The following is a 25079-nucleotide window of genomic DNA, read 5'->3' on the forward strand; positions in this document are numbered from 1 at the left end:
GGTTGCAAGGCATGGACTATAGATAGGGTTGTGCAGAGGAGGGTGAATGTGTTGGAAGTGAAATGTTTAAGGACAGTATGTCGTGTGAGGTGGTTTAAGTAATGAAATGGTAAGAGAGATATGTGAAAATAAAAAGTGTGGTTTAGAGAGCAGAAGAGGATGTCTTGAAATGGTTTAGACATATGGAGAGAATGAGTGAGGAAAGATTGACAAAGAGGATATGTGGGTCAGAGGTGGAAGGAGCATGAAGCGGGAGACCAAATTGGAGGAGAAAGGATGGAGTGAAAAAGATTTTGAGTGATCTGGGCCTGAACATACTGGAGGGTGAGAGGCATGTAAGGAATAGAGTGAATTGGAACGAAGTGATATACTGGGGTCGCTGTGCTGTCAGTGGACTGAACCAGGACATGTTAAATGTCTAGGGTAAACCATGGAAAGATCTGTGTGGCCTGGATGTGGATATGGAGCTGTTGTTTTGGTGCATTACACATGACAGCTAGAGACTGAATGTGAATGAATGTGGCCTTTTTTGTCTCTTTTCTTGGCGCTACCTTTCTGAACCAGGGGGTAGTGATGCTGTTTCCTGTAGGATGGGATAGCAACAGGTATGGATGAAGGCAAGCAAGTATGAATATGTGCTTGTGTATATGTGTGTGTATGCGTATGTTTAAGTATATATAAGTTGATATGTATATCTATGAATATGTGCGTGTATGGATGTTTATGTATATATATATATATGAGTGGATGGGCCATTCTTCATCTGTTTCCTGGTGCTACCTCGCTGATGTGGGAAATGGTGATCAAGTATAATAAGTAAATGATAACTTAGATCATATTTCATGTGATATTGAAAAACATGCAGTTATACGTATATGAATTTGTTCTTTTTTAACTTTCCTCAGAATTGATAAGGTCGTCACAAGGAAGATTTGGCATTTGAATTTCTTCCTTAATAGCTTTTTGTATTTAGATAAGTTATGAAGGTTTGAGAAATTCCTGACGCTATATGTTTTTTCTCATCTTAAATCCGAACAAATTTTAACATTTCAGGGTGTTATGGTTGGCTTCAAAGATGACTTGATACATATGTTCAATAAGAATGAAAATGCAATCCACTCATCAGATTACTTTGACAAGCTCAGAGGGCGAAACAACATCATTCTTATGGGAGATTCTCTTGGTGACACCAAGATGGCTGTAGGTGTCCCACAGCCCAGTTGCATCTTGAAGATAGGATTCCTCAATGATAAAGTAAGAACAACTGGGATTTTATTTGTCGTAGTTTGTTTCATGTCAGTTTATGCCACCTTTGGTGAGGATGTGGGTGATATCTTGCACCATATTATTGCACCATCATATGAATAGGATGATCAGAAGTAATTTCAGCTATATTTCCTTTTATTTGTCCATTCCTCTGTAACAATCCTCATAATACTCACATTTTTCTGTCTATAAGTATAAGAGTAATAAATGATGGTGTTTTATATTTGTAGAGTATGTGTACATGTTCATACATGCATGTCATTATGCATATAAAATCTCAGTCTTTCTTTTTCTGTAATCAAATTTTCATATGGTATATTTTTATGGAAACTGCAGAAGCTGGTGACTGAGTTTGGTAAAGTGTGTGAAAGAAGAAAGTTAAGAGTAAATGTGAATAAGAGCAAGGTTATTAGGTACAGTAGGGTTGAGGGTCAAGTCAATTGGGAGGTGAGTTTGAATGGAGAAAAACTGGAGGAAGTGAAGTGTTTTAGATATCTGGGAGTGGATCTGGCAGCGGATGGAACCATGGAAGCGGAAGTGGATCATAGGGTGGGGGAGGGGGCGAAAATTCTGGGAGCCTTGAAGAATGTGTGGAAGTCGAGAAAATTATCTCGGAAAGCAAAAATGGGTATGTTTGAAGGAATAGTGGTTCCAACAATGTTGTATGGTTGCGAGGCGTGGACTATGGATAGAGTTGTGCGCAGGAGGATGGATGTGCTGGAAATGAGATGTTTGAGGACAATGTGTGGTGTGAGGTGGTTTGATCGAGTAAGTAACGTAAGGGTAAGAGAGATGTGTGGAAATAAAAAGAGCGTGGTTGAGAGAGCAGAAGAGGGTGTTTTGAAATGGTTTGGTCACATGGAGAGAATGAGTGAGGAAAGATTGACCAAGAGGATATATGTGTCGGAGGTGGAGGGAACGAGGAGAAGAGGGAGACCAAGTTGGAGGTGGAAAGATGGAGTGAAAAAGATTTTGTGTGATAGGGGCCTGAACATGCAGGAGGGTGAAAGGAGGGCAAGGAATAGAGTGAATTGGAGCGATGTGGTATACCGGGGTTGACGTGCTGTCAGTGGATTGAATCAAGGCATGTGAAGCGTCTGGGGTAAACCATGGAAAGCTGTGTGAGTATGTATATTTGCGTGTGTGGACGTGTGCATGTGCATGTGTATGGGGGTGGGTTGGGCCATTTCTTTCGTCTGTTTCCTTGCGCTGCCTCGCGGGCGTGGGAGGCAGCGACAAGGCAAAAAAAAAAAAAAAAAAATTATATATATATATATATTTATATTTATATTATTATACTTTGTCGCTGTCTCCCACGTTTGCGAGGTAGCGCAAGGAAACAGACGAAAGAAATGGCCCAACCCCCCCCATACACATGTATATACATACGTATATACGTATATACGTATATATATATATATATATATATATATATATATATATATATATATATATATTTTATCCCTGGGGATGGGGAGAAAGAATACTTCCCACATATTCCCTGCGTGTCGTAGAAGGCGACTAAAAGGGGAGGGAGCAGGTGGCTGGAAATCCTCCCCTCTCGTTTTTTTCAATTTTCCAAAAGAAGGAACAGAGAAGGGGGCCAGGTGAGGATATTCCCTCGAAGGCCCAGTCCTCTGTTCTTAACGCTACCTCGCTATCGCGGGAAATGGCGAATAGTACGAAAGAAAGAAAAGAAAATATTTTTATGGAATACCATTTATACATAGCTTATCCTCTCACATTTTTTATAGCATACTAATCATGATGAACATGGAATTTATTATAATCTCTGAACTAATTGTTGTACACTGAAGTTAACCTGGGTTTGCAATAACCAGTCAGTTCACCCTTCATGATATATGTTTGATATAGATTATGAATTTTTGTGGCAAATTTATGAGCATATGCAAAATTCTGCTCAGCCAGTTTTGCTTTCCTTGTGCACTGCATACTTTTCTTTGTAGTGTATCTTTTGTATGAATAAAAACTGATAGCAAATGAAATCATAGTACTCATATACATAGCATTTTCTAAGTAATTCACAAATGCAAGCAAGTATGAATTCACTCATAAGATATTTGTCAGGGATGACAATATATGCAAACTAATGTTGTCATAGTCACTGAGAATTTAGAATGTTCCAAAGCAGAATATTTTTTAGTACTGATGTCCCCTGCTTATGACAATATTATCAACTACAGTGTCAAGTATGTACACTTGAAATATTGAAATAATGCATACTGTTTTATCAAATGTGGCATAAAGTTCTGAGTTTTGATAGAGATTTTCCTGCCCATCATGGGAGTATCGCTGTATTTGTAGGCTGTACTAGCCGAGCCTTGTTGGATCCAGTGGTGGTGTGAAGATGGTGTGATTGAGAAACTTACATCACCCAAGTAGTCCAAACATTTTGAAACTTTAGTATTTTTCCTGCTTTTTGCCCATTGATATGGCTTCTAAGCATAAAGGTAGTGATGCAAGTTATGCTCCTCCAAAGAGTGCAAGGAAAGTGATGTTTTTAGAGTAGTAAGTGTACTCATTCAGTTGCCTTGTACATGGTGAAAGTGTGGCTTCTGCTGGGAGTTTTTAAGCATGAAGTGTGTTTTGACGTTTTTAAATGATTTTCTTATTTGGTGTTTTTTCTTATCTTTTTTTTTAGGTTGAAGAGCGGTTGGAGAAATACATGAAAAATTTTGATATTGTTCTCATTGATGACCAGACAATGGATGTTGCCAGCTCAATAGTTGATTTGATGAAATAGGTCACAAGAGTAGTTAAACATGTTTTGTAGGTTAGTAAAGCCTTAATAAGGTAAAGGTGAGTGGTCATTTGAATTCAGAATTTGTGAATAATCAAATATGTATGTTGATACCCATTTATTTTTTCATCCATTGTTTATGTAACTGGGAACTTTCATGAGATATTCTTACTGTATTACCATTAAGAAATCTTATATAGAATTTTCATTTAACATTGCTACATTCTTTTATTGACTGTGCAGGTCTTGTGTCAAAATTTTGATAGTTTGTGATGGTTTTGATGAAGTCCTAAAATTTTTTTGATAGTTCTAAAAGTTCATGATCAAGTTCTGTAAACCTTTAGATATGATAACTTCAAGAGCTCTTTAATGGAGCTTCTACTGCTTCAAAGCTACACTGTATACAGGAACAGCTAAGTTATAGACTCCTTCGGAACAAGAAGGCCTTTGTCAAGACTCTACTCCTTTCCATTCACCAACAGTGATTCAGTCTTGCTGAAAGTGACTTTTGCCTTGCATTGTAACCATGTGCAGGAAGAGTCCAGAACAACAGATATTATATTTTGCCTGATATGCATTTTAAGTTCTTTTTAGAATGAGGAATGTTATAGTACTGTGAGAAAGCTGGTTAGCTTCATAGGAAATTTGTGAAAACTGTTTAGTAGTGATTGTAATGAACTTATGATGTTGCTTTTTTAAGTTTTTAGGTAAATTAAGCCCTTCAAGGTTACGGAACCTTTTCTATACACTTATAGGCTATAATTTTTCATATTATTAATTGTCAAGAAATAATTTTGTTTTTAAGGTTAAGAATTACAGATTTGTTATAAAAGTGCATTTTTCTTGGACAAGTGTGTATGACTCACTGCATGCCAAAGAAATTTGTTTGTTCATTTAAAATTTGATGATATCTTGAGTTTGGGCCATGAAACATATCTTTTTTATATATCAAAGCCTTCGTTGTGCAGAACTTGATTATCATTAAATTAGATTTTTTGTAGTATTTTGATTTATTTGTTTGTATTTCCTTTCAGCATTCAACAAAACTTCTGACTTAAGGTAATATGGCCATTTACCCTTAAATGCCAGGTGACTTACAGTTTTTGCAATTGGGTTAAACAGGTATATAAATGAAACTCGGTAGTTATACGATGGACATATATTTAAATGATAAACTGAATTTTAAGAGATACTTCAAATCCCAGACTTTCTTGAGTAAACAAATAAAATGAGATGAAGTTTTGGTTCAGAGGAGTGGACTCCTGGAGATGTATATTTTCGTGGTGAATATGAGGTACCAATAATTGTCAACTGATCAACCCATATTCATATTGTCAATGAATTGGTGGCACACTTAAGACATTGTGAATGAATGAAGTTTCTTAGAATGTTTATTTGCGTCAATTGTAATGATGATATGGCTTTAGATCTCTTATCCTTATGAACAATGCATCATTCAAATGGTTGAGATGCAGCCAAACTACAGAATGAACATTCTAAACCTGGGAACTGTGGCAAGTTGAGAAAGTTGATGAGATACAGATTATAATTGATGATAGTATCCTACATAAGTGTTAGACTGATGATGAGAAACTACAAAATATTGATGCATGGTAAGAAGCTCAGAATGACAAGAATAAACATTTGAACAATCTTAGTTACATTCATTAGTACATATACTCAACATAGGAAATTCACATAAAGATGTGACAAAGTTTTTAAGATGCAATTTGTCTGTTTCAAGAAAGTACTCAGTTGATGAAAATGGCTTGTAGTGTTAGTCGGTGCACTACACCTACATTTTTTCACAATTGAAAGTGGCATATATATCCCTGGGGATAGGGGAGAAAGAATACTTCCCACGTATTCACCAGGTCGTAGAAGGCGACTAAAAGTATATGACTGGAAATCTTTCTTTCATTTCTGGTTGGAATTGAAATCAAGTGAATGTAGATTTTAGTATGTAGTACATGTAGTTCGAATTTAGAAGTGATATTTTTTTTCATAAAAAAATGTTTAGTAGACTCTACTTCAGAAGTACAGCAGTGGTTTGACATAAAGTAGAATATATCGATCATATTTTCACTGTTTGCAGTAGGAACATGATAAACAGTTCTGCATTACTACAGCTGTTATTTTGATAAAGTAGAATAGTAGGAATGGAAACGCAAGTGATTTTCAGTACAAAGTTTAAAACCAGCTGTGATGAACATGTGACATAAGTTTATCACACACACCAAATAGTCATTTATTGAGCAACCATGATACTGGAATAAGAAGGATGTCACAATGGAGTAAAGTAATTCTCTAATATGAATGTTCATTTATTTTCAGCTCGGTACGTGGCATTAATAGCCTTTCACCTTCCACTAGTGGGTGAGTGGTAGGCTCTGCCCCCACATATAGTGGTGCCATTTTATACTCAACTTGTTACGGATAATTTTTGACATAAATAGGAATGATTTAACAAATTTATTTTTTAATTAGATGATAAAAGTTGCAATTTCTTTTTTTTTTAATTTAAAGTAATACAATAGATTACCTTAAAATATATTTTCTTTGAATGAAGTGTAAGCGAAAACGAGAAATGTAGGGTAACTTCGATAAAGTTATATATTTTTAGGGGAAACTTCATAAGTAAGCGCTAGTTGGTATCATCTAAAATTCTTTTTGGATTTTTAACTAAGATGTTCTTTAATTCAAAATGCACTTTGTATATCTCTGATTTATGGTAACTTTAAAGTCAGTCAAATAATACCGTCATGTAGGAATTCCTTTAACCCATATCTGTGCTGTATGGAAGAGCGAACGTAACTATATACCATTGTTGGTGACGAGTGAGGGTTTGAGGTTCCAGAGGCAATAGAATCATGAAAGGGAAGCCAAAGGAAACGTTGACTGTGGAAATGTATATGCTACTTTCGTGTCGCATTTGAGGGCCTTTGTCATAGGCTAGATAGAAAGTGACACGATATAACATTTGGAGATATAATATCACATTTAGAGATAAAAGAAATTATAGTTCAAATGATTACTCCTTAAGTACAATGACTTAACCCCTCAAGCACGACGACATAACCATTGAACATGATGTCTAATACTCAATGGGGAATGTCATTGTACCTTAAATGTAGGGTCGTCTTGCTCAAGGGATTAAGTTGATGTACTCTGTTGTTAACAATTATAGTAATGGAAACCATCTTTCATCAGTGGTTCACACAGTGCTCTGCTCATTAAGGTTACTACAACTTACTGGTAGCAGTACAAGGGAAGCACTTACGTTGGTAAGGACGGAGATTATTCAATTAATATCCAGAACTGAAATATGTAACAAAATCGTATCTTATTAAACACGACGGTGTTTTTATAGTTGATTGTAAATTTTGATCTGTACGAGAAAAGTATTAGCAAACTTTACATATGCAACATTTTCTTCATGTAAAGGAAGTGAACAAACAGGTCTGTTTATATAACGTATAATTTTTTATTTGAAGAAACTTTAAAGATTTTTTTTTCATACACCTTCAGCATATATGAATGTGAGTTGTAACATATACTCTTATCAAAGTGTTAAAGGTTTTATTCGTCCCAAGAAGTAAAAAAGAAATAGGTTTTGTTTTATGTATAATCTGCTTCTACTGGTAAATATTTGCACCATATATATATATATATATATATATATATATATATATATATATATATATATATATATATATATATGTGTGTGTGTGTGTGTGTGTGTGTGTGTGTTAATGTAAGTTTGGATGGGTTGTCCTGTGGTGCAATATGCTCGGGCGAAGCGACGAGGCGTTGTACTAGGCGTTAAGGACCCTGGGAGCATACGGCACTTTAGCGACCATCTCTGACCAGTACTTGTCGTATTTCTCCAGAATAGTTCCCCTGCAACAGGAAGAGAAGCTGACTGACTGGTTGGACGACGGAACGGGTTAGTGTTATGGGAAACAAAATACAGAATATCATTGGTGAATGAGTACATTTATAAACATTAGGTGTCTGGGCCCTCCCTGTATGGTGTCTTGGTGCCCTCTTCCCTTACTGTGTCTGCGTGTTTTCCTCCCTCAGTTCTAGACTCCCCCCGTGATGGGTGTGACTACTCCCTTGTCTCAAACCCATCCCCTCCTGAAGGGCGCCGTCCCTTAGTGAGCAACTTACGTGAACTTGACGGAGCCAGCTCGGTTGTAAGGTGCCTTCCACAGCAGTAGTACGTCAGTCTTGGGCGGGACGGTGTTATGGGTGACGGCCGAACACTCGGGGTAACTCATGGCCTGGTCGCTCTCCGCGAACTCCCCGATCCATTTGTTAGTGTAGATGTCGCGAGCCTGCACGAAGAACCCTTTGAACGGCGGTCCGCTGATTCGCACTGTAAAGTCGGGAGGAAGTGACTCACTCAACACCAGGGGAAACTGGAGAATGGCGGGCTTTACCCTGCTGAGACACAGTCCTGCTCCAAGGTCGCATCGTTCTGCTCCAGGGTCGTATAGTCCTGCCTGGAGGTCGCATAGTCCTGCCTGGAGGTCGCATAGTCCTGCCTGGAGGTCGCATAGTACTGCCTGGAGGTCGCATAGTCCTGCCTGGAGAGTATGACCCAAGTCATTCAGTCATGGACCAGTACATTGATTTTAATCAGCACATCAGGACTGGCCAAGCCAGTGTCTGCTCAAACCATCACAGTCCGTTAAGGGAATCGTACACCTCTTACGTCAAATAAACATCTCGTTTCTCTCCCCGTCAATTTGACCATCCGTCTTTTATCTTGACAACCCGTCTTTCAATCTGTCAACTAGACACCATCGCATCTCACTTTACACATCTTGAAACAAGACACACAGAAAAATAAAAGAATATATGAATAGATAAAATGTAGAGGATATAAGAGAAGTATATTCAAAATGATTTTGAGGCGTACATGCAAAATGTATATGTATACATCATCAGGTCGATGTGTGTAGACAATATTCATATAAAACGGATGGAAAGTTGGCACAATATTATCAAAGTTGAATAACAGAGCTGCTGGAGGAGATGCAAAGAATTTGGAACAAAGATGGATTTAGAAATGAATGGGATGAGTTACGGAGAGAGAGAGAGAGAGAGAGAGAGAGAGAGAGGACATTCGTTTTCGGTCAATGGAAGAAAGGACGATTGAATATGACATAATTAGATTTCAATCTCTCGGAGGCCATGATGGTATTGACGCAGAACAGGTCATTTAGAGGTCACAGGCATATCAGAGAGAGAGAGAGAGAGAGAAGCTGAGGGAAGAGTAGACTGGTGAATGGGCGTCAGGAAACAGAGACCAGCAAAAATATTACGGACCAGGTGTGTGTGTGTGTGTGTGTTGGTCGTGAGGATTGAAAGTGATCATGGCTGGTCGGGATCCTCCCGGGACCAGTATTGGGCAATCTTCCAACACATTGAACTATTGACTCCTCCCCACCACAAGACATGTGGGTCAGACGCGTCCTGTGAGGTCGTGGAGCAGAGTGGTGTGGTATGTTGTACCACTCCTACCCAGCACACGTATACTCTTGCTAAGTATACTTCATGAGGAGGATGATCATAATACATCATGTCATGGATACACTCAAGATTATTTAAGATCGATAATTAAACCCTATATTGTTCTCTCCTAATGTAGTAATTAAGACCCAAAATGCTCTTTCCTAATTTAGTAATTAAGCGCTACATGTTCCATCTCAACCTAGTAATCAAAACCTACAATGTTCTCTCCTGACCTAGCCTTTACCACAGGACAAGGATAGTAATTATAACACTAGTTTTGTCTCGTTTGTCGTACGTTCCAAAGTTTAACCTCTCCAGGGGTTATGATGGCCTGGTCATTGACCTGCCCTTAGAAGTCAGGTCAAAGTTCACCGTCATACTCAAGGGTCGTACCGTTTTGCTCATTGGGTCAGACGTCGTGTTCGAGAGATTAAAACGAAGATGGTCAGTGTACGTTTATTTACACTGAAAAAAAGTGATAAGACGGTTATCTCTATATTTCTTACCTTTTGATAAAGACATGTACACACTGAGTAAATTAACCTCGACACAGGTAAAATGTTTCTCTTGTAACGAAGTATCGCCAATGAACCCTGAACATTAGATGAGAAAGAACTGTTGTATTGTGGGCTTTGATTATGGTCTGTATATCCATTAATTTACTATTTGTCAATACTCGTTTGTACTGCATGAAAAGAGCTACAGTCATGGGGCCCATCTCTTAAACTTAGAATAACGAATGAAGTTAGAGTCAGGAAATACTGAAGAACTAACTCTAGTGACCTTGAATGGTAATCTTATTTAAAGACAGAGACATAGAGATGATTTATCTTGCCTCACATTACTAATGTATCAAATATGCTCAGCTTGACCAAACGATAACACATGGCTTGGCAAGTCAAAAGAAATTTGTGATTATCTTTGACATTTCAATTTACATTCACTTAACACAGTTTCTAATCGTACTTTCCAAAGTATAATCCAAGTGGAAAAATGTTGCAACTTATTTATTTTTCTTGAATTATATTTTTAATTTCATTTGGAGTTTAGAAAAAAAAAACAACAGCAACCACATGGGTTCTCAATAGAAAGTAAGAAGCTTAGACGACAAAAAAAAAGATAGTTTATCTGTACATTAATACTCTTAAAAATATCTTGGGATCTGAACATGCTAAGCAACCCCCCCCCCCCCCCCCCCCCGTGTTCCTGCTGTAGGCGATAGGCTAAAATATATAACGAACATAAAAACATGTTGAGAATGTCTACTTATATGCGGAGGGCAGTGTGTAGGGTGACTTGCAGTCTGGTGTGAACTGGAAGAAGAGGGACTGGTATTGGCAGGAAGTTAAACTGAACTGGCCCCCACCTCTTTCCAGCCTCCTCAGAAAAACTTTACTACTATATTTACGTAATCTATACTTATGGCACACGAACTGAAGGTTCTTGTAGCGCATTTGTCCTCCGACACTCAGGTGTTAGCTAATATGGAACTTGCTGTTTCTGGATTCGATATAAAAAAAAAGTAATAAAATGAGTTGGATGTAAGTGAAAGTCTCACTCAAGCGTATGAAACAAGAAAGTATGGAAGGTGAAAGTGAATGAATACACTTGTACCTGAAGCAGTCTGATGATATTCGAAGGAAATAGCAGGAGCAGTTCTTTGGTAATATACAGCGAGTACAAATATTGGAGGAATATATAAGAGTGCGGCCAGCAAGAAAGGGAAGCTGATTCACAATTCGTAGCAAAAGAGTTGTTTGGCAGGCTGAGCGAGTGCAGATATGAAGTCACACCAGGGAAGGTGCCGTTACCCACAAAAACACGCCCTGCCGATTTTCTTGTTTACTAATACCTTTCACTTAGTTACATGATCATCAAAGATGATATTACTTAATGAAGGTACGGACGTGTGGGTTATTTGATGGGTGCAAACAGTAATGGTTGGGAGCGGGGTGCAATTTGGTCAACGTAGAAACACGCCATACTGCAAAAACATAGTAAAGAGGCAGCTTGCAAAGGAGTTAGTGAAAAAAAAAAAAAGAATAGAGGTCAGGAAGGTGTCTGCCAGGCACACACCAAGCACACAGATCAAACAAGCAATACAGTATTGTATTGTGCACTAAGATACGTTGCTTCCAGTCTTTGAAGAGTAAACCAACTAATGCGTGTAAACAAAAGCAGTTAAAGTTGAACACGTTTTGCCAGAGAGGAACGTTAATCTCACTCTCGCTGCCGTGAAGTTCTAAGGTAATTACTAAAATGTTTCCTGCAGGCATGTAACCAGCCAGCACCAAGGTGGGATCTGCAGTCAGGAAATGCCAATGGGAAGAAAGACACCGCTGTAGTGATGGAGCCTTAAAGAGGGAGGGACCCTGGCAAAGTCTAGTCCGGCTTACCTGGAGAGGACTCTTTGGATCAGACGTGCTCACCATTACCTGGTTATAACCACAACTGCTCATACCGTACATGTGTGTGTGTGTGTGTGTGTGTGTGTGTGTGTGTGTGTGTGTGTGTGTGTGTGTGTGTGTGTTATAATGACTAGGTAATGTGATAGTACACATGACGATGAGACTCGCAGTATATACACAAGACGAGCACAGCCTAGCAGACCAACTTGAATCACGCTTGGTTACCTAAGCTTACACAGTCACCTTCACATGTGCTTTTGTATGTAATGCTGGAGGAATGTGGAGGATCACGTCAGGCGGTATAGGTGGTAGGCAGTCTGGGGATAACTTTATGTGGAGGGAAGCTCAGATAAAACGGTGATGGAGTTTAGTCGTGTGATCATGAGCGATGAATAAAAGGACGAACCTCATCATGCGAGACGAGGCTAAGGACAGAGAGATACAGTGTATCGCCAACTGGCCCACTTCCCTCAGCGTTACATCTTTCATATGTTTCCTCTCTCTCTCTCTCTCTCTCTCTCTCTCTCTCTCTCTCTCTCTCTCTCTCTCTCTCTCTCTCTCTCTCTCTCTCACACACACACACACACACACACACACAGCTATCACTTCGGCTCCGGCTTTCGAGAGTAGAAGCAGGCTAACACCACTCAGGACCTGTTCGTGTTTGTTCACACGACTGGTGGTTCGTCGCGTCATTCGCTCAAGTCGCTGGGAGTCGTCGGCGTCACAAGAGCACCCGGTGCAGCAGTGGCCAGGGCCGGACGTGAGTGGTCTTAGTAATGCAGCCAGACTGATCAATACGAGGTCCGGGTGATGCTCAGCATCCCTGTCGCCAGCCGCCGCTGGGACAAGTGATCTGTGACGCCATCTTCAGGTCAGCATTGGAAGCTGTCTTGGGGTGGTGGTCCTGGACTCTGGTTTGAGGTGGTCCTGGGATGGCCCTAGACTCTTTTCTGGGGTGGTCCTGGAAGCTGTCCTATAGTGGTCCTGGACCCTGCTCTGTGTTGGTCCTGGAAGCTTTCCTGGGATAGTCCTGGACTCTGGTCTGGGGTGGTACTGGAAGTTGTCCTGGGATGGTCTTGGACTCTGGTCTGGGGTGGTACTGGAAGTTGTCCTGGGGTGGTCCTGGAGGATCTGAGGGTAGGTGCTGGAAACTATGGATGCTGTGGGCTGTAGGTGCTGTAGGCTATTGGAGATATGTTGTATGATATATTGATATGATTTATGATATATTGATATGATGTATGATATCTTGATATGTTGTATTATTTGATATCTCGTATTGTATGATATCTTGATATGTTGTATTGTTTGATATCTTGATGTATGATATCTAGATGTATTGTATTGCTTCATATCTTGATATGTTGTATTGTTTTAGTTAGAAGTTAATGTCTTGTTTCCTTCGTGCTGGGAGGCTTGCATTGTAAGCATGTGGTTCACACCCTCAGGTTGTTTTCTTCAGTGGTTGTGGCATCATTGTGCTCAAGGACCTTACATTTAACCCCGTGTCGGCCTAAGTTGTGACCCCGAGTTAAGGATGAGGTCACGACAGTCATGTTGAGAGGGGTTAAGATGGCATAGGTCACGATAATGTTACCTTGTGGTATGATAGATTCATCAACATGACACTTCATGACACTTCATGTGGAAGAATGACCTCCCTTTGGAGACGAAGACTTTGGAATGCAAGGATTGAGACGCGCTAATGAAAGGGCTAGTTGGAGATCCCATGTTGAAGTTTGCTCTCATGACTCGGTCGTACGTGGAACACCACATGAATGTTTTGATGATCGGGTCATCGTGGAACATTACATGGCCGATGATAGGTTGGTGAGGATGCAGCTCTGGAAAGATGTGTAGTAGTGGACACAGGATACTACTGCATAATGCTACGTAATGTTGAGTGTGAGGTTAAGTTGCATGGTAAGTGTTCTGTCCCTCACACGGTACTGAAGCCTAGTTGTGATGGTCACATCGCGCGATTCAAATTAGAAATCCGACACTTTTCACGAAATTCCTGGCTTGTAGTCACGCGATACAAAATGATCACATAGCCTTATATAACCGACTGAGCTCAAAGTAAACAAGTGATTATTCAGTTAGTTTCCTCGAAACGATCATTGTATTGTTTTAGCGTTCAGAATTTTCCTACCAGACACAGTATCTGTTAGTGGCCTCTGCTCGTAAACTACTGTTTTGCCCTGTTTGTCCCTGAGATTGTGTGAGTGTTGGTTTCCACAGTATGACACGTAAGAACAGTTTCCTCTGTGTTCCGTATCGTTAAGAAAAAAAAAAAAAATCCACCATTTCTTCCAGGTTTCTAACGGTAATAAAGACACTTTTTCTCCAAATTATACGACAATTTTGCAAAGTCAACGTTTTTCATTACCCAGCCACCGAAACAGTTACACACATATATTTCCATGAGTTTTTTTTATACGTATATATCTCTTTTGACGGTACAGTGATGCACAAAAGCACCCACATCATGGATACATTTTCTGTGGAATTCCAGAACTCGCAGCAAGCATAGCGCCGCCTTGCGATCCCCCAGGCCACGTCAAATAGCGAAGGTCTTCCCCTAAGACCAAGTGTACTGGAAGCATGTTGAGTCTGAACACACACACACACACACACACACTCTGCCTTCAAACCTGAGGGCATCTGTGTACTAGAAGGGCCATTTCCTCTTTCCTACAAGGAGCCAGTAGTCTTCACGTCCAGGATGGTGGTTCAATTCCTCGAGTTGGACTGACCCAAATTCCACCGCGTCTCAGGTCAGTGACGATAGTCCAGTCCACATGTGTGAATGACATCAGTCACGCTGCGCACAACACGCACACCCAACTTTTTTTTCTCTCTCTCTCGTCTTTTTTCTTTTTTTCCTTCAAAAAGAATTGCCCAAAAATGTCACTTTACACGTCATCGGATGTTTGTCTCCATTATAAGACTCTATCAATAAAAAAAACAATTGAATTTGGCGTTGTTCATCATAATTCAAGGAAGGTTTAAGCATGTCTCCCTGGATTGGTTGGAAAACCTCTCACATACAAGATGAAGTCTTGTTCAATTCTGAACAAATAATTTGGTCATTTTCTGCCCCAGAAAATGTGTGTGAAGGCCAATGGCGCCACTGAGGGAGGCAGACACCCCATTGTCAAAAGAGACTTGAATTTCACGTACCACATGATTCAAGAAATGTTAGTCAAGCAGAAACGTGCGATCGAAACTCTTATCTACGAATTGTTTTGACTGAAACAATACACACGGCCGTGTGATCGGCTCGTACGTAGTCCTACATTATATTTCATTTCGAGGTCGACCATTGTTCCATTGTCTGCTTGATCAGGCAGAAAAAAACATACAGTCATGGGGATAAATCACGGATCCGTTTCCAGTCATGCACTCGTGTGTCATTCTTTCCTGTCAGTCAGTCACAGTATTGTGAGGGAGTGTCTTAATCTTTATTGTAACCTAAAGCAAAGACTACCATAAACTTTACTTGATTTTTATCATTTATCACGTAGAACATTCCTGTCTCTCCACTTGCCACATAACAACACCTGATTGGGGGGAGGGGGAACGTTACCCTAATGACGACCTGGTCCCCTTCAGTGACAAGGCCATTACACCTCAGCGGTGTACCAATTGTGTTCCACGGATTACGGTAAAATGATTGGATCAACCTCGCAGGCCACTGTGTACACACCTCTTGTGTGTGTGTGTGTGTGTGTGTGTGTGTGTGAATCGGCAGGAAAATCGTTGTGAGGTAATCAAGCCGACTTTTGTACGACACTTTGTTGGCTAAGCGTGAAGGGAGAACCCCATGGTCTTCCGGGCCGCCCGGTGCCGTCTGGAACTGTTGAAAAGTTAGGCAAAGTCGAGAGTGGACACCACTGCAGGCGTCCGCGATGTAAGATAATCCAGTACAAAGGTGATGTTTGCTGAGTGATGGCATGGTTCACACTACAGCTGGGCGGGCGGGAGGCTTGCACCGGAGGACCATGCAACTTAGCATCTCTTTTGCTGGTTTGAATTTCTCGACCATTCTAATGGTGGCTTCATTTGGCTGTTCTTTGCATCGTGTTCGGTGCATGATAGGGCCATGCCTCGTTTCTCAAGAGTGAAAATCTTTTCCATAACACTTTGCGGGATGAGCTTCATCGTTCATGCCCTTCGTCCACACTGGACCCGAGTGGAGACGTTCGGTATTTAATGTTTCTTGTGAGGCGTTGCTGCCTCCCAGCTCACGTCTCTCTCACAACCAGGTGAATAACAGAGGGCGTGGCAGGGCTAGACACGATCCGTTGCCCTTGACAACAGGTGTCTGTATGGTTACCACTGACCTGTGTGTGCGTTGTTAGACTTAATGATTATCAACGTTAACCTTCGTTAAACAAAATCATCGCCAGACCTCTGCCTCTGTACATCTCGAGCTGCTGAACAGTGAGTGTTCACGTGAGTCAGTATCCGCGGGAAGCTGAGTACGGAGGAGGTAGGGAGGAGGTGTGTGTGTGAGTGATGGCTGCTGGGGTCGAGCACGAACATGGTACAGCGGGAGGAGGAGGAGGATCTATTGTATCTAAGCTTGTGATGAACCATCACACTTTCCCTAGCCACTCTGGTGCGAGCAGCGTTACGATGCAAGGTAATTCTGGATGGGTTTACCTCCAGCCAGACCTAACCTGTCACCCTGGCAGGAACACAAACGCACACACGAACAATACGTGTACGAACAACGGTTTTTTGACGAGGAAGCTGAAAAGGAAATATTGTCTGAAGGACTCTGAGCCATATCCTTGAGGCCTGATGACTGAAGGATACCTGGCCTTCAACTTAAAGTGTATAAAGAAATCCCTAAAATCACAAGACAATAACAAGTCATCTTTTTTTTTTGACTCTTTGGAACGGCGTTTCTCAGTTCTCCCGTGACAATCGTGTCGCACAGTTCGGTGTGGTGCACCTTAGTTGGGTTGGATCCGTCCTGCGAGACTAACGGAAGGCGATCCCGTCAACCGCAACCATGGTAGATGATGCTCTAAAGTTATATCTGTTATTGAAACATGATGGTATCTATATGTGCTCAGAAATGTACATGAAAATATATCGGCTTACACACACACACACACACACACACACACACCCTAGTTCAAGCCAGGTACCCATTTTTCGACCAGGCGGGAAGGAAGGATGAACACTTGGGTTGGGTGTGGGCCGAATTCCACGCTCAGGATTCGAACCTATGAGGATCCGACCTTGGGCTGGCCCGTGGCGAGACTCATGGTCAGTAAGGCTAACCACTACACCACGGAGGCCCGTGTGTGTGTGTGTAGTTAGCGTTCTCAGATGGAGGTGGGGGGGGGGGGACTAGCTCCCTGACAGAGTGTGAAGTGCAGTTGTTTTCATTGTGTTGTGGGAAGATGGTGGCGGCCATGACAGTAGACATTACGATATAAACATAGCTGCTGTGCCCTGACCCCTGACCCTACCACCCCGCCATAACCTTGTATTGTATTATAACCTCATGAGAGAACACCGGTTCGATCCTCATTGTGACGAGAGGTGTCAAACCCATGTGATGATGGCCTAGGGCGGGGGGGAGAGGGCTGGACAAGATAATACTATTCACATATTTCCTACGAAGTAAACAGAAGAGGTATGGAACTATAGACGACACAACCGCCAAGTGTATTATAGACGACAGAAACTCTCGATGCCACGTATATATATGATGTAAATATGATCATGATAATTGAGTTATGGCGATACAGACATATCATTAAGATATGTTTTAAGCTTTCATGTAATATATAGTTCACGAGGAACGCAGGGAAAATTGATTTTGCCTATTATGAATGACCAGTGACTTGTTTTTTTAATGACCAAAAAGCTGAATTAAGTCTTGCAGAATGAGCTGTTGTACCTAGCTAGGTTGTGGCAGTTGTGAAGCCGGGGAAAGAAATGTTAACATAATGGAACAAATGTATCAGATGAAGGAAGTGAGTCGCAAGATCAGCCACGCAGACCTTGAAATAATGCCCATACATCCATTTCCTTGGAGCTGGTGACCTTTGATATGAAATATTTATGTTTATATGTTATTGATATTATGTTGATTCATGTGTAGGTCTCAAACCTGTTGTGTATTTACCACAGGTCGCCCGACACGCCCGCTTGACATGCGGGTCATAACCGACCCAGGATTCTTGGCTTGATCTCAACTAGGACAAAAAAAAAAGAAGAAAAGATAATGATCGCAGCGAATGACCCTAATGAGGTTGAAGCTTAATTGTCGATCAATCAAGTTGGCCAACGATAAGTTGGGCTGTGTGGTTCGACACCAGCAAGAGCAGAAATGTTGCGCCAGCGGAGGATGTGGATGTGGAGCCTAGCCAAACCCGCCAGTCGTCTGGGTGTTGTGTGGCTGTATAATAAGGGTCTCTTGTTTGCATTGAGCTTTAGAATAATGTAGATCACTTTCGCTGATTTAGTTATCTGCTGCCTCGGCTGCTGTAATCTCACGCAACAACGAAATATTATAAGGAAATGCATAAAGTAACAGTCTCCCCCCCAGACCCAAGCGGCATGTTACACGTTACTTATTTCCTTGTCATTCTGTTATTGTTGCCACGACGCGCGTGCAGAAATATACCGTCGGGGGATAAATTCTTTTCTCAAATCTCATACACCAACAATGGTACATATATGTTTCTTTTTTTTGTTGTAAGTTTGAGTACATGAGGTATTGTGGTAGGTTCTAAGACACGGAAGTGGTCTGATGAAGGACATGATCAACACTCACGTATGTGAACACAAGATGTGTGCTTCTCCAGTTGGTATTGAACATGTGAGATGATAACGCAATAACAAAATTATGAAATCAAACTAAGATTGATATTTTTAGACGATAATTTGTGGTTGTTATACCTTCAGCTGACACCACTGAAGGTTATATATATATATATATATATATATATATATATATATATATATATATATATATATATATTGGAAAGGATCACTATTTTGCGCGTGATCAAGATATTCCTATGAGTCCACGGGGAAAATGAGACACGAAAAGTTCCCAAGTGCAGTTTCGTGTAATAATCACATCATCAGGGGAGACACAACAGAGAAATATAACAGTCAGTTGATATACATCGAAGAGACGAAACTAAGACGCCATTTGGTAAACATATATATGTGTGTGTGTGTTATTATATAGACAACACTGGCCATTTAATGTGACCACTAGCTGTTGCATCTGAAATACTGATTTAGGATTCTTATCTTTTCCTTACATAAGCTATCAACTACACCTATTTTTCGTGTCTCATCTTTACCCTTTCTTTCTTTTCTCATTTCTTGTTTCCATCAAAGCCTTCCAACTATAGGGACCTCTCTCTCTCTCTCTCTCTCTCTCTCTCTCTCTCTCTCTCTCTCTCTCTCTCTCTCTCTCTCTCTCTCTCCACCGTCCACACGAGCCAATTAGCACTTAAAGATCTGGTGCAACTCGACGATTTAGGTTAAAAAGCCAAGTGTTGCTAATTTGTGATCGAGGTGTCACAGTGTGGTACGTGAGGAACAACCAGGCTTTGTGAGGCAACACTCCAGCACAATGGCGCGCGACACAACACCCACAAGTTGTTACAACCTCCCCCCTTTCTAAACGCCCCCAGACGGTATTTCTGCGGAACGCAGTTGGAACAAAATAATTTCGTAAATCCTCACGGAATTCCCCTTATCTTTTCTGTTTAATTCTCCCCACCAAAAAAAAAAAAAAAAAAAAATAAAACAATTCTGTGATTTTTCTTTTGCAATTTTCTTCGTGACGCGTGTATCACATTTTGTACCCTGGATGATGGAGGAATAATAAGGTCAACTTGTTTTGTGGTAAATATGAATTAAGAAGATCAATGGTGGTTACTAACTGGCAGTACTCGTACATACGTCAAGGTTATATGGACTGATTTCTGCCACACAAGGCCCTGCTTTATATTCTTTACAAACATGATAACATTATCAAAGTTTAATCTGTATGTGTAGATGATATGCCTCGTTAATATATACATTCATTCATTGTACCATCGCGAGACTTCTTGATTACTTTACAGTATTGACTGTAGGTTGTATACTTTCACCAGCACACTAGCAATATGGGACAGAAAATATTTGTTTTCATATTTATAGTTTGTGATTGCTGTTGGCAACGTTAGGTCACATGTTCTGTTTTCCCTTACAACACTGGGATCATAACCAAAGCGTCCTGGTATATACCTGACACACTTTCATAACCTACAACACTGCCATCATAACCAAACCAGTAACCTTATTATGTACTCAATTATGCCTCGGATCTGGTTATTGCCTTAGATCTGTACTCTGGGTCACACGTCCGCATTAGGTTGACCCAGGTCGCTGCCCCAGGTCACGCAGCCATTCTGCAGCGCGCCAAACAAGTTTTTCTCGTCGTTAAGAACACGCTCGTTAATTGGCCAGTTTTGTCACAGTGGAGGTTGTTGGTCGCCACCATTCTACCTGGTTGGCTCACCTCAAGGGGGGGGGGGGCGCCTGGTCGGGTCTGGTAGTATTCTGGTAACTGGTTTGACTTGGTCGACGTTGTTTGGTGAGGAGGGGGGGATGTACTACCACTTGGTGGCTGAGTCTGGCTGGTATGAAGGAGAATATGCTTGTTACGTTCACAGGAGCCGTGCACAACCCAAACGAGAGATAAGATTGAACTGGACGACAGGTGTCCATTGGTAAAACTTACCAGACCTGACCTAGAATGAATATACGTAGACAAATATATAAACTGTATGTACGTATATTGTTTACCTCCCTTTAGAAAAGGTGTCTCTCGACCATAATTTCATTTTGGGTGGTGATTAAGAGATCAAACTTTGCCATTCACAACAGCACTTTTCGAGCATCGTGTGAGCGACTGGGACGTCACCATGGTGTTCATGTTCTTTGTGATATGCAAAGCAGCAGTTATATGGTTCACTCCGTTAACAGTGACTAATCAGCGTGCGTAATAATGCAGTCATGAATCAGTTTTGAGGGTCAGGTATTCGTCACGAATTCAAACTTGGGGGAAAACTTGTCATACGTCAGGAATTCAAATTTGGAGGAAATTATTAGTTGTGTGTCCGTAATTCAAATTTGGAGGAAATTATTAGTTTTGTCAGTGATTCAAACTTGCATCAAATTATTACGAGGACACAGGTTCTGTTCCCACTATCCCTGCTATAGCTTTAGATGTATATAGGTGAAAAAGGCATTTGTTATCAGCCATAACGTTCAGCCAGACAGCGAGGGATGAACAGTGGGGATGACAGCAACATTGCGAACGCCAACCAGCCCCGGGTACCTCATGGTACCTCACCCCTGCCGTACAGTCACTCAAGCTAATTCAGCTGTGTCATCACCACCAGCGTCTCATTCACACCACACACGCACAAACCAAAGCAAGTAACAGCCCCCCCTGGCGAGCCATGGGGGGAGGGGGGTCTATGCTGGCCTGTTTGGAACAGATCACAAAAAAAAACACGTACAAACCAAAGCAAGTAACAGCTCTCGTGGCGAACCACTGGAGGGTCTATGCTGGCCTGTTTGGAACAGATCACAACGAAAAGACATGGGACAGTCGAAGAGATCTGGATGTCATCTATTACTATAGAGGAAATTTACTGAACAGTTCAGTTCATTTTCTTCCTTTACTACAGAGGCATTGTGACTGAAAGCGAGGATTTCATTCTATTCCACTGCTTTCAGTTATGGTTGTTGGCATTTTCAATATGTATTAAATGACTGAGCTTAGAAGTATATGATCCAAGGGTGGCGCTTCCTCGCTCAAGGGTGAGTGACAGGTTGGGTTTGGAGTGATTAATAATGTTGGTCGTCTATGTATCCATGACTGAGAGTGTAACCAGACTGGTCGTCTATGTATCCATGACTGAGAGTGTAACCAGACTGGTCGTCTATGTATCCATGACTGAGAGTGTAACCAGACTGAGCAAGTGTTGACCATCTGCCTCTCTGGCTTAGGATGATCGAGCCCTTGGATGAATTACAGCGCATGTGAGACGAGCCGTACACTAGTAGACAATTCTCTCTCTCTCTCTCTCTCTCTCTCTCTCTCTCTCTCTCTCTCTCTCTCTCTCTCTCTCTCTCTCTCTCTCTCTCTCTCTCTCTCATCACAGAACCTTAGGTACATAAACACTGAAGGGGATGAATTAGTCTTATTTTTCTTTTGTTTTCACTTTTTGCCAGCCATCCAGGGTGGCCGTGGGTGGGTCATCCAACTGCCTGCGTCTGTTGTCTTGACGTTATAAAAACAGAAGAAAAAAACGGAGCCAAATGCGTTACGGCAGCCGCTCATCTGTTGGTCTGACCAGGAACTTATGTGGGATTCGATACGCTATATTGTCTCGGTAACTCGCTCCCCTACACTGTCTTGGTAACTCGTTCCCATACTCTGTCTTGGTAACTCGTTCCCATACTCTGTCATGGTAACTCGTACTCTGTCTTGGTAACTCTTACCTTACCGTGTCTTGGTATCCCAAACCTTATTCTATCGAGGTAACTCGCCTCTATAGTATTCATCTTGATAACAATGTACGCTGGTAACTCACGGCTGTACCCTCTGTAACTTGGTAACTGGACGATGTTATCATCACCACCACCTGGTCACTCTCGGTACCTCCCTACTATCATCACCTGGTCACTCACTGAACCACCTCACCGTCATTACCCAGTAACTCAGCCCTTGCTTGCACTGCTTAAGCAAGACGTGAAGTTCCCCAAGTCACGTAACTCACTGACCTGCCCCAAGACGAGCCGTGAGTTCCGTGGTAACGCTCTAGGTCACGCCATAGCCTGAGCGATTTCGTAACTCATAAACATTTTGTCTTTCTAATGATCATGGAAATTATATTACATGGCCGAAGTGAACATGTGAACGTTGTTTGCATTTGATGTTGGCTGGTTTGATATTGACCCCTTGAGCAGGTCATTACGACCCTTGGGTATTATAGCCTTGGCCTTTGACCTGACTCTTAATGAGGGACAAAGCATTATACACAAGGGTCGTACTGTCATGTCCACTGGTCGTATAGTCTTCATCAAGAGTCGTTCCGTCGTGCTCGAGGGTCGTACCGTCGTGCTCAAGGGTCGCACCGTCGTGCTCGAGGGTCGTACCGTCGTGCTCGAGGGTCGTATACCGTCGTGCTCGAGGGTCGTACCGTCGTGCTCAAGGGTCGTACCGTCGTGCTCGAGGGTCGTACCGTCGTGCTCAAGGGTCGTACCGTTGTGCTCAGGGGTCGCACCATCGTGTTCACTGGTCGCAAAATCTTCATAGAGTCGTACCTTCGTGCTCGAGGGTCGTACCGTCGTGCTTAAGGGTCGTACCGTCGTGCTCGAGGGTCGTACCGTCGTGTTAAGGGTCGTACCGTCGTGCTCGAGGGTCGTACCGTAGTGCTCGAGGGTCGTACCGTCGTCCTCATGAGGATGGGGTTGTAAACAAACACACGTGACCAAGTGTACAATAATTTTCCAAAATGTGTCGACCTTCCCAAGTCTAATCCTTCCCCAGTGGGCCCTGCCAACACCTGAAGGAAGGTAATGTAAACTCACTCACATCCAATTCCTGAACTTGTTCATAGTCATGATCTCCTGTAGGTGTTGACCCGGTTCCTCCCGGGTTCCGAAGTGGTGTTCTGGTGGCGAGGCAGGTGGAGAAGGAGAGGGGGAGAGAAGGGGACCTTACCTTTAATGATGGATCCTGGCAGGTAGTTGTAGGAGGAGGCTGTGAATCGATGTTTGGAGGAGTTAGGGTTGCGAGGTTTGGTGCCAGCGTGGTTGGGTCTGTTGGGAATCTCTGTGATGCAGGATTCGATGGGGGCTCCGTCAGGGAAGGCGTCCCCAAGGGCGGCCAACAGCACCGCCAGCAGGCAGGTCGTGGTCGCACTGCCAAGCATCGTGTGCTTCACTTTATAGGTTATCTCTCTCTCTCTATCTCTCGTCCCTGGCCTCACTGCCTCTCACAGCTTCCTGTATCGGCTTCTTCTCCTCCCGTCGCAGCTTTAGCGTCGTAACCAGAGATGTGAAGCCGCAGTAACACTCCTCAAGGTTGAACTCGCTCACCCTCCCAGATGCAAAGAGGCCTTCTCCCGCGGGGGGCCTGCGCTGCGACAAGTGGTTGTTGTGTGGTGGCCGCGCGCCCTCGACCGCCCATTTATATACGAGAAGGGAGTGTGGTGACGTCAGCGTCACGTGACTCAGCTGGTGAGTCTGCAAGAGGAGGTGGGGGGGGGGGGGGGAGAGGCCAGGGAACACCCTCCCAACGCCTCCTGCCTGCACGTCTGGGGGCCTCTGAACCATATCTCCTACAGCGCCACCAGTGGCCCGCTCTCGGGGGGAACCACTGACACAAACCAAGTGGAGGTCAGGCCAACTGTCATTTGAAAAACAAAAAATGATATATATAAACCCCCCCCCCAAAAAAAAAAAACACAGGATGAATGGCTAGTCCTCTCGTGTACCAAACCCTGCCCATGTACACGTAGGGAAACACAGACACACACACACACAACTGATCGGTGTGTGTGTGTACCACATGATCGGTGGGCCACACACCTGGCCACCTTACCTCACGACTACATGCGTTGGGTGGCCACACACGAAAAAAATGTCGCTCAAAACTGTCCGTCGCGACCCTGCCTCTCTCTCTCTCTCTCTCTCTCTCTCTCTCTCTCTCTCTCTCTCTCTCTCTCTCTCTCTCTCTCTCTCTCTCTCTCTCTCCCGGCCGGCTGGCCGAGGTCGCTCACAACGATCCGTGGCGGAAGTCAGGGGATAATCTTCGATGAGCAACGGTGGATCATACGTGGCCCGGATCACCTGGCTGACGAAGGGGCGCGGGATGACAAGAGAGAGAGAGAGGGGGGCGGGGTCCCATGTAGGGCGCCTGACACGAGAGAGAGAGAGAGAGAGAGAGAGAGAGAGAGAGAGAGAGAGAGAGAGAGAGAGAGAGAGAGAGAGAGAGAGAGAGAGAGAGACTTGAGACTTGTGTTTGAACACACGGGGATCCCTCGCTCAGGGACCATATAGCCTGGGTC

General features: G+C 42.5%; 2 protein-coding genes across 5 annotated transcripts in view; one reads left to right on the forward strand and one right to left on the reverse strand.

Moving 5' to 3' along the window:
* cN-IIIB (cytosolic 5'-nucleotidase IIIB) overlaps positions 1-5033 on the forward strand; it is a 46724-nt gene extending 41691 nt beyond the window's left edge. For all 4 annotated transcript variants that reach the window (XM_071691656.1, XM_071691655.1, XM_071691657.1 and 1 more), the window contains 2 exons: positions 1054-1254; positions 3929-5033. In XM_071691656.1, the coding sequence (XP_071547757.1) occupies positions 1054-1254; positions 3929-4030 (303 nt within the window). In that variant the 3' untranslated portion in view covers positions 4031-5033. The remainder of the gene's footprint in view (positions 1-1053; positions 1255-3928) is intronic.
* Positions 5034-5490: 457 nt separating this feature from the next.
* Positions 5491-24176, reverse strand: LOC139764779 (ferric-chelate reductase 1). Its single transcript, XM_071691659.1, has 3 exons — positions 23732-24176; positions 8201-8408; positions 5491-7927 (listed from the first exon to the last, which is right to left on the reverse strand). Exons 1-3 carry the CDS (start codon positions 23940-23942, stop codon positions 7843-7845), a joined length of 504 nt encoding a protein of 167 aa, XP_071547760.1. The 5' UTR covers positions 23943-24176; the 3' UTR covers positions 5491-7842.
* Positions 24177-25079: the final 903 nt, after the last annotated feature.

Source organism: Panulirus ornatus, chromosome 51, assembly GCF_036320965.1.
Source record: "Panulirus ornatus isolate Po-2019 chromosome 51, ASM3632096v1, whole genome shotgun sequence".
NCBI lineage: Eukaryota > Metazoa > Arthropoda > Malacostraca > Decapoda > Palinuridae > Panulirus > Panulirus ornatus.